The sequence below is a fragment of the Helicoverpa armigera genome, chromosome 31, assembly GCF_030705265.1.
Source record: "Helicoverpa armigera isolate CAAS_96S chromosome 31, ASM3070526v1, whole genome shotgun sequence".
Classification (NCBI taxonomy): Eukaryota; Metazoa; Arthropoda; class Insecta; order Lepidoptera; family Noctuidae; genus Helicoverpa; species Helicoverpa armigera.
Window position 1 is genome coordinate 857,092 of NC_087150.1, and position 10,569 is coordinate 867,660.

Genomic DNA, 10,569 nt, shown 5'->3' on the forward strand with positions numbered 1-10,569 from the left:
CTGATTCACTCGCATCTATGAAAACCAGTTAAATCTATCGAATTACAAAATCCTGTTTATTATTTGGTAAGGTTAAAAATATTAATTTCTTTTTCCATGGCTTGTTTTGGTAAATAAATATTAAAATCTATGAGGAACACTTCTAGTGCTTAAAATGGCGGATGGTACTTAAAGTACCATATTGAATCTAAGCTTTAAATAGGTTGTTTTGATTTCGCTGTTGGTTAAAAATATTAGTTGGTTTATAACTACTATTTAACATCGTTAATAGTTCTTTCACACCAGCGAATTCACCGCTCGGATTTCCTTCATGCCGCGGAAAAAAAATAAAGAATTTTGACAGTATGTGTCACGTTTAGAAAAGAATAAATCGATTACACGCGATCAAATCCGCTAATATGAAAGCTCACTAACTAACATGATTTTTAAACATTTACCCCCTTACTTATAAACGTGAATTAAATATAAGTAATACTTAAGGGCTGTTTAAGAAAATTCTTTCTTATAAACGTTGCTTAAGCATGTCTTAACTAACAATTAATCACTACTTAAGACTTTATGTAGTGATTAGTTAAAATGTTGCTTAGAGGGTGATTAGAGATTTTATAAGTAAGGGGGTTAAATTCAGCAATACAATTCCATAGCTGAATATTCAAGACATTATCAAATTGCTATAAAAATGAATGTCTTTGCAAATGTAAGTACTCATACATTCAAAATTTCCAATCAATAACTGTCAACACCAATGACATTTCCATAAAAAAAACATACCTCCAATTATCTACGGACGATAACCCGCCCAAATTAAGAAGTTAGCTAAACAAACAGCTTTTAGTAGTATCTTCATGGTTGACATTATCGGCCATATTGTCCATGTATTGTTTGTAGCCTCCCGCCAAAATACCCATTAGAATGATGGCGCCAACTGACGAATTCGATTTGAATTTGGATGCGCAATCTTCCGGGTTTTCTGTGTCCAGTGTGTATATCTGTAAAAAAAATATTAGATATTGCTGTTGAAATTAAATTTTGATATATTTTGTTTTTGAAATTGGTCTGTTTCAGTCTGGCGCCCTTAAAATTTGTTTTTGAAATTGAGGTCCGTTTCAGTTTGGCGCCCTTAATACACATCGTTTTGGATATTGAGATCTGTTTTTACACGCTTTTTATTAGCTTCACCTGTAGGTTTGTATGTTTGTTTGTAACCGACTTCTTTGGGCGCGATTTTGACCCACTTTAAACGGCCAGATTTCGTTCAAACTTTGTAGATTTATTGAGGACCGATGACAATACACTAATTTGATAAAATTATTCCATTTTAACCGACTTCCCAAAAAGGAGGAGGTTACACATACACATCGATTACTCCGAGGTTTATAGACCGATTTACGTGATTATTTTTTTGTTCGACTCGGAATAGCTGCCAGTTGGTCCTATAGTCATCAGGTCAGGATCTGATGATGGAAACCCTGAGAAATCGAGGGCAACCTTCAAAAGTTGTAGGCATACATAGGGTAAAAACTTGACACTCAGGTGTACGCTTAAAAGCACTATTCAACTGTGAAGATTTAAAGGTTTAAAGGTTTTTACTGTCATAAACGGTCTTTGCAAAAACAAACACCTCAATAATACGTATGAAATATTGCTTTAGTTTACGTTTTATGTTCTTTGGCGTAATATTATTTTTTATTTCTGAGGGTATTTGTTACTGTTACAGCCTTTTTTTATCGTCCCACTGCTGGGCTGCGGCCTCCTCTCACACGGAGAAGGATTGAGCATTAATCACCACGCTTGCTCAATGCGGGTTGCTGATCTCAGACTATATAGTCCAGGTTTCCTCGAGATGTTTTCTGAGGGTAAGCTATCGATAAAATATCGTAAGGGTTAAAATATCCTCACCTGCTGAGCAGCATGAGCGACATAACCCAACACGGCCAACTGGTACGGCAACCCCAGCCCCGCATTATGTCCCGCGAGGGCGAGCGACGCCGCGCTGAGCGCGAGGCAGCCCGACAGCGCCGGCCGAGTGTGAGCGCCGAAAGTCAGCGCTGTCGACTTGACGCCTACTTTCATGTCGTCTTCTTTATCCTGGGGAGAGATTTATTGGGATACTATAAAGTGCTTAGGGTCGATAGATATAGTGTAAAAATAAGTTGTAAAATAATTAGGTAGTAAAATTGTACAGAGGGTGACCGGGTTCTATTTACCAGATAAAAGCCGAAGAAAATCTTTAAAACAATAGTGAAATATGTATTTTTTTAACCCCCGACGCAAAAACGACGGGGTGTTATAAGTTTGACGTGTCTGTGTGTGTGTGTGTGTGTGTATGTGGCATCGTAGCTCCCAAACGGATGATCCGATTGTAATGCGGTTTTTTTTGTTTAAAAGGTATGAGAGTCGGGAGTGTTCTTAGCTATGTTTGGTGGAAATCGGTTCAGGTCTTCAAGGTCATCAGCTCGTTTGCTAGATGTGATAGGAATGTTACACGCTCAGTTTACTTGCAAGTATATGTGGGATTTGAAATTTGAAACACTAATGCCTTTTGGAACCACTGAGCTGGTCTGCTGTTAGGGCACGAAGGTAGGAGACGTAACCCTGAACTGCCTTTTAGTAAACCCATCGAGTTTGGGCTCGTTGAATTTGTCTTGACGAGTTCTCTTCATGTTTCTGATTGACGAGAACCTGATGCTGGAAATGGGATGTGGCGGATGAAACCCTGGAATGCCGGAATGAAACGGATAAACCGATTTATATTTTTGCTGAAAAACGTAGAATGTCCAAAGGTTAATCTTTATTGTTTCTCAATCTGTGCAATTCTCCCAGAGCCAGTTTGTCATGAGGATTGTTAAACAGCTTCCTTTGGCCGAGATCGCATATAGCGACCCTATCTTAAGATAAAATAAATTAAAGGAAAGAAGGAAAAATTAAGGAGCTCCTTTAAAAAACATGAAATAAAATTAAATTATAAATTTAAAAAAACCCCCGACCCAAAAAAAGTACGCAATAATTATGACAAAAGGTTAAAAACGCTAAACCCTATAAAAAGCAAAAAATAACTTTTAACACTACGTAAACTAAATTTTGACGTGTCGGGGGACCGCTTTTTACCTTCATAAATCAAATGATACCTACCTAATTACAACATTCGTTTTAAAAAAAAACACGTATCTAAAGTAATGAATTAATTAGAGCGGTCCCCCGACACGACAAAATTTAGTTTACGTAGTGTTAAAAGTTATTTTTTGCTTTTTATAGGGTTTAGCGTTTTTAACCTTTTGTCATAATTATTGCGTACTTTTTTTGGGTCGGGGGTTTTTTTAAATTTATAATTTAATTTTTTACAATAAAAATCAATGTGTTTTCGTAGTTGCAGGCTCTGTGTAAAAGAAAATTGTTAAGTACATTAAAAGTTGCTTTGGCACATCAAATTGGAATGATTAAAAAATGAAAAAAAAGGCTTATAATGTTGCAACAAATTCTTTAACCTACCAAATTGACATTAGCACAAAATTCTACTTAAAAATAAATAAATACAAACTCACCTGATGCGCATAAATCGTATCATAGACCACGGTCCAAGCCAGCGCCCCGACATACAGCGGACCACAAACGGACAAGTCCAGCGCCCCCGTGACGGCGCTATAGCCAAGCAGCGCGCCCCAGTTGAACGTGGCGCCCAGGAATATCTGCGGGTAGCGCGACACACGCTTCGCGAGCGGGTATGTCACTACCAGCACTGGGGGACAGATATATAGTGGTAACACTTTGAAAATCACAATTTATAGGTGCGAAAGAAAGTTTTTCCAGCTCTCATACTAAAACTACTCAACAGATTCTAATAAAATGTGGTACATAGCTAATCTAGACACTTCTAAAGGACGTATAATCATCGGCACGAATCTTGAGCGCTATCCTTCACCTGCGCAGAAGTAACTTATTGGGTCCCTTTGGTGGTATGAAGTGAAGCGCGGGAAAAGTAAAGCAGCGATTGACCCGCAGTGCATCGCGTCATAGCCTTCACTCGGGATTGGTTCTTTGCTAATAAAATACCTCTGCGCAGGTGAAGGTCAGCGCTCAAGATTCGTGCCGATGATTCTAGCAGTCTCTATTTTATCCGACTGTGGAAGTAGTCCCCCCAAGACAGTGGTACAGTCAGTAATAATAACACACTAGGGGCGCCGGGCTCGTATATACAGCGGCGCACAAACGGACAAGTGCAGCGCCCCCGTGACGGCGCTATAGCCAAGCAGCGCGCCCCAGTTGAACGTGGCGCCCAGGAATATCTGCGGGTAGCGCGACACACGCTTCGCGAGCGGGTATGTTACTACCAGCACTGGGGGGGACAGATATAGAGGTAACACTTTGAAAATCACAATTTTTTGGTGCGAAAGAAAGTTTTTCCGGCTCTCATGCTAAAACTACGGGACCGATTCCAATGAAAATTGGTACACAGCTAATCTAGACACTTCTAAAGGACGTATAATCATCGGCACGAATCTTGAGCGCTAACCTTCACCTGCGCAGAAGCAACTTATTGGGTCCCATACCACATGAAGTGAGGCGCGGGGGCGGGGTAAAGCGGTGATTGGCCCGCAACGCATCGCGTCATAGTCGTCACTCGGGATTGGTTCTTTGCTAATAAATCACTTCTGCGCAGATGAAGGTCAGCGGTCATTCTAGCAGTCTGTATTTTATCCTATTGCTAGAAGTAGACCCCCCAAGACAGTGGTACAGTCAGTAACAATAACACACTAGGGGCGCCGGGCTCGTACATACAGCGGACCACAAACGGACAAGTCCAGCGCCCCCGTGACGGCGCTATAGCCAAGCAGCGCGCCCCAGTTGAACGTGGCGCCCAGGAATATCTGCGGGTAGCGCGACACACGCTTCGCGAGCGGGTATGTTACTACCAGCACTGGGGGGGACAGATATATAGTGGTAGGACTTTGAAAATCACAAGTTATAGGTGGGAAAGAAAGTTTTTCCGGCTCTCATGCTAAAACTACTCAACAGATTCCAATAAAAATTGGTACATAGCTAATCTAGACACTTCTGAAAGACATAGCAGTCTGTATTTTATCCGAGTGTGAGAAGTAGCCCCCTCAAGACAACGGAACAGTTAGTAATAATTACACACTAGCTGTGTTTGACCGACTTTTATGCTAAAACTACAGGACATATTCCAATAAAAATTGGTACACAGATAGTCTAGACACTGCGAAAACACATGGCAGCCTAATTTATATCCTCTTCCTAGAAGTAGTCCCCCCAAGATAGTGGTAGAGTCAGTAACAATGACACACTAGGGGCGCCGGGCTCGTATATACAGCGGCGCACAAACCGAGAGGTCCAGCGCCCCCGTGACGGCGCTATAGCCAAGCAGCGCGCCCCAGTTGAACGTGGCGCCCAGGAATATCTGCGGGTAGCGCGACACACGCTTCGCGAGCGGGTATGTTACTACCAGCACTGGGAGGAGAGATATATAGTGTTAACACTTTGAAAATCACACTAATATTATAACTGCGAAAGAAAGTGTCTTTCATGCGAAAATTAGACAACAGATTCCATTAATATTTGATACCTACACATATAGCCTAGACACTGCGAAAGGACACTAATATTATAAATGCGAAAGAAAAACTGTCTTACATGCTAAAATTACTCAACAGATACCAATAAAAATTGATACACAGCCAATCTAGACACTTCTGAAGGACGTAACAGTCTAATTTTATCCTATTGCTGGAAGTAGTCCCCTCAAGACAGTGGTCCAGTCAGTAACAATAACACACTAGGGGCGCCGGGCTCGTATATACAGCGGACCACAAACGGACAAGTCCAGCGCCCCCGTGACGGCGCTATAGCCAAGCAGCGCGCCCCAGTTGAACGTGGCGCCCAGGAATATCTGCGGGTAGCGCGACACACGCTTTGCGAGCGGGTATGTTACTACCAGCACTGGGAGGGACAGATATATAGTGGTAACACTTTGGAAATCACAGTTTATAGGTGCGAAAGAAAGTTTTTCCGGCTCTCATGCTAAAACTACGGGACCGATTCCAACAAAATGTGGCACACAGACAGCCTAGACACTGAAAAAGTATATAGCACTCTAATTTATAGCCGACCGTCGGAAGTAATTCCTACGGGTTGGTAGAACAGTTAGTTATCATTATAAACGCCAGGCTCCTACATACAACGTCTAGTCTATATACAGTGTCTAGACTCTAGAAACTGCAAAAGACCATAGCTATCTAAATTTGATCCTATTGCTAGAAGTACTCCCCCCAAGACAGTGGTACAGTCAGTTACAATGACACACTAGGGGCGCCGGGCTCGTATATACAGCGGCGCACAAACCGAGAGGTCCAGCGCCCCCGTGACGGCGCTATAGCCAAGCAGCGCGCCCCAGTTGAACGTGGCGCCCAGGAATATCTGCGGGTAGCGCGACACACGCTTCGCGAGCGGGTATGTTACTACCAGCACTGGGAGGCAGAGACAGAGTGGTAACACTTTGAACATCACACTGAAAGAAAGTCTCTTTCATGCTAAAATTATTCAACAGATACCAATAAAAATTGGTACACTGGTAACACTTTGAAAATGACCATATTATAAATGCGTAAGTAACTGTCTTTTATGCTAAAACTACTCAACAGATTCCAATAAAAATTGGTACACAGCTAGTCTAGACACTGCGAAAGAATATGGCAGTCTAAATTTGATCCTATTGCTGGAAGAAGCCCCTTCAAGACAGTGGTACAGTCAGTAATAATAACACACTAGGGGCGCCGGGCTCGTATATACAGCCGTGACGGCGCTATAGCCGAGCAGCGCGCCCCAGTTGAACGTGGCGCCCAGGAATATCTGCGGGTAGCGCGACACACGCTTCGCGAGCGGGTATGTTACTACCAGCACTGGGGGGGACAGATATATAGTGGTAGGACTTTGAAAATCACATTAATATTATAGATGTGAAAGTTTCCAGCTTTCATGCTAAAACTACTGAACCAATTCCAATAATATTTGATACACATATAGTATAGACACTGCGAAAGGACACTAATATTATCAATGCGAAAGAAAAACTGTCTTTTATGCTAAAATTACTGAACCGATACCAACAAAATTAGCTACACAGACAGTCTAGACACTGCCAAAGAGCATGGCAGGGTAAATTTTATCCGAGTGTGGGAAGTAAGTAGTTCCCTAGGGACGGTTGAACTGTGGGGAACAGTCAGTAACAATAGAGTAGTTGAAATGACACGAATACATAATAATAAAGCTGAATATTATTCTCTGGAAAAACTGGACCAATTAAAAAAACCGGCCAAGTGCCAGTCGGACTCGCGCACGAAGGGCCAGAGCAAAAATGAGCAAATAAATCACGTTTGTTGTATGGGAGCCCCCAAAATATTTATTTAATTCTAGTTTTCATAGTTGTTATAGCGGCAATAAAAATACATCATCTGTGAAAATTTCAACTCTCTAACTATCACGGTTCATGAGATACAGCCTGGTGACAGACGGACGGAGGAGCGAAAACAATAGGGTCCCGTTTTACCCTTTGGGTACGGAACCCTAAAAACCAAAAACTTGTACTCACGCATGCTACTAGCGCCCAGTACTATACTGTAGCAGTTGAGTTGCAGTAACACAGCTAGTGCGAGGCTCAGTTGAGCAGCCAGGAATACTACCGCCTGAGTTTCTGATACTGCACCCGTGACGAGGGGACGGTTCTTTGTGCGTTCTACCTGGAATTTAGAAATTGGCTGTATAAGTATTATACCAAAACCGTTTTTTGGCGCAGTTGACAATTACTGTCAGGCAGTACAAACAACGCTATTTTTCAGTTGAAAACTGACAGCTGTCAACTTCATAAAACATTTGGTACCCTATGAGTAGGCTTTTCATTTGTGCTATGGAGTATTAGAAAAAAAACAGCGCAGAAAGACATGATAGCACTATTGTAGTGGCCCAGTGGTAATAGCACCGTCCTCTCAAGTATGAAATGAGTGTGAGGGTTTGATTCCATTTAAAGAAAGTACCAATGAAACTTTTTTAAGTTTAAAACATAGGTAGTAAACGTGAAGAAAAACATCTCGACACCCGGACTTTAAAATCACCATCACTCATTAATTCCGCAGGTTTTCTCGGAAGGCAAGAAAAAGCACGGGCAAAAATAATTTTTTAATAAAAACTTCAGACATCCTAGGACTCATTTCATATTAATAATAAATAACCCTATTAACATGATATACTTCATTCGAATCATTTTTTTTTACATAACACACTTAATTCCATACAAAAAAATGCAATCTCACCTGAGCATCAACATCTCTATCCCACAAATCGTTGATAGTACACCCGGCGCCCCTCATCAACCCAGCGCCCACAAGGAACAGGCCAGCCGTGTATAACGACGACTGTAGCGGCACTGTACCAGGCAGGGAGCCGAGCGCTATAGACCATGCACAGGGCCAGTAGAGCAGGTATACACCTGAAATAAAGTTGTGGTTCAATCTGGCGCCTTTGGTCCCAGTCTGGCGACCTATATGGACAGTCAAGTTTCAGTCTAGCGCCATATAGTGACAGTTTATATCTCAGTCTAGCGCCATATAGTGACAGTTTATGTTTCAATCTGGCGCCCTATAGGAACAGCCCAGCCGTGTATAACGACGACTGTAGCGGCACTGTACCAGGCAGGGAGCCGAGCGCTATAGACCACGCACAGGGCCAGTAGAGCAGGTATACACCTGAAATATGACGATGATATGATGATGAGGCCACAGCGGCTGGTTTCATATAAGGAGATCAGCTAAATGCGTAGGGCACATTATAGTGTACAAGCATTTGCTTGGACACAGGTGCACTCACTATTCATACTTCACTTGTATAGCCCGAAAGGACTGTAATCCAACCAGAGAGATCAGGCGCAGGACCTATATTTACGTGTTCTCCGATGCACGGGGGTATCAATCACAAGTTCCAGGTTCTGGGCTGCCTTGTGATAGTAAAATATTTTAATATACTATTTGATACATAGATAGTTTAGGGCCTGACTATTGACTAAGGACAGAGGCTACTTCTTCTCCACTTCCCAGAGATTTATTCCCAGAACATTGGCAATAACGCAGGGAACAGCTAGTTTCCTGTAAATAATAATGTTCGAATATTTTAAAATAAAATATACATACCTATAGGTCTATCCCATCTTGCCAACTTAACATATGGATCAATTTTCTCCTTCCAAAATCCAGCTTTTGCATCTAAATCCGTCCGATCCGGTAATTTTTGATCTGGCAACTTTTCCCCAAGCTTATTTATCACAATTTTCGGTGTTGTCGTCTCAATAACAACTTTTTGTCTATGCTGATCACTTTGAGTAGAATGTACTCTTGTTATTTCATATCTATGGTTGGGGTATTCTTTTTTTAAATATACCTGGCCACATATACAAGAGTATGGTAGAGGGTAGATGGATATTTTCCTTTTTGCGTTTAAATAAATACTCTTTTGTAGTAATGTGGTGATTTGCGATAGTTTGTACATTTTTAAGGTATTGTTTAGCATTTTTGGTTAGGTTTTCACAGCTCCTGTTTTCTGAAATTAGAAAAATGGTCTAGTATAGATTCTTTGCTAATGTTATACAGAGAAAAATCGGAATAATAAAGGCTAAATTATACCCTGGTACGGACAGTAGATCCTACAGGATGTGGATGGAGCTGCAGGAAAATGACTAGTTGCAAGATAAAGGCAGTTTTTATGAGAAAAACATAAAAATTCATATATTAGATAAGAAACAAGTACACCAAAAAGTAAGCTTAAGTATAGTTTACGTTTCAGTGTACTTGTTCCAAAATAAATAAACATTCAATTCAACATTACTATTACATGAAATCCGCCCCTAAAGTGACTCATAAACATTTAATTAAATAAATCGAATTTAGCAGCTATTATAAAATAATGTCGGGACATAAGTATTTAGTCTGTTTGTAATAATAAAAAAATTTATACAAACACACTAATTACTTTAAAACTAACCAAGAAAATGAATAATATTAAGCAACTATGTTTTTTACGACGTATAAACTTCCGCGTAATTCATATAAAAACACCGAAGCAGGAAAATTTTATTACAAATTTTATTATATTAAGATGATTCTAATAAGAAACGAACATAACCTATTATTGCGCTTAATATTAATGAATACATTTCAAACTTACCTCTGTCACGTTATTTATTCTACAATAACGAATTTTCAATCGTAATTAACAGCAGACACACGATAAAAACACAAAATTATGACCGAAACGGATCATTTTTCCAGCTAAGGTTAATGTCAGATTCAAGGACGTCGTCTTATGTTCGGTTGCGAGGAACAATTATTTTATTATAATTTGTACTGCGTTACAATCTATTCATCGTTTAGGAATATTAGAAATATTAATTATTTAAAAGCAGTTCGTAAATATTATTCGACGATCGAACAGCGAGCGATTCCAATGTGCTGAACACATGACATTGACAGTGTCTCAATTGACAGTTTACTGAAGAAAACTCGTTCCATG

The 10,569-nt window shown here is 40.6% G+C and overlaps 1 protein-coding gene across 1 annotated transcript; it reads right to left on the minus strand.

The window, feature by feature from the left end:
- Positions 1-711: 711 nt before the first annotated feature.
- Positions 712-10,523, minus strand: LOC110380277 (4-hydroxybenzoate polyprenyltransferase, mitochondrial). Its single transcript, XM_064043354.1, has 7 exons — positions 10,225-10,523; positions 9,195-9,600; positions 8,322-8,497; positions 7,604-7,751; positions 3,543-3,736; positions 1,900-2,088; positions 712-989 (listed from the first exon to the last, which is right to left on the minus strand). The coding sequence occupies exons 2-7, from the start codon at positions 9,568-9,570 to the stop codon at positions 813-815; spliced, it is 1,260 nt and encodes a 419-aa protein (XP_063899424.1). The 5' UTR covers positions 9,571-9,600; positions 10,225-10,523; the 3' UTR covers positions 712-812.
- Between the last annotated feature and the right edge of the window lie 46 nt (positions 10,524-10,569).

Bases quoted from the DNA above. Each gene is read 5' to 3' on its own strand.
- LOC110380277 (XM_064043354.1), bottom strand. From the start codon at position 9,570: ATGCTAAACAATACCTTAAAAATGTACAAACTATCGCAAATCACCACA. The intron at 3,737-7,603 runs GTGAGTACAAGT...TCTGTCCCCCAG, and splicing joins ACTGGGCGCTAGTAGCATGC to TGCTGGTAGTGACATACCCG. The intron at 2,089-3,542 runs GTGAGTTTGTAT...ATCTCTCCCCAG, and splicing joins ATACGATTTATGCGCATCAG to GATAAAGAAGACGACATGAA.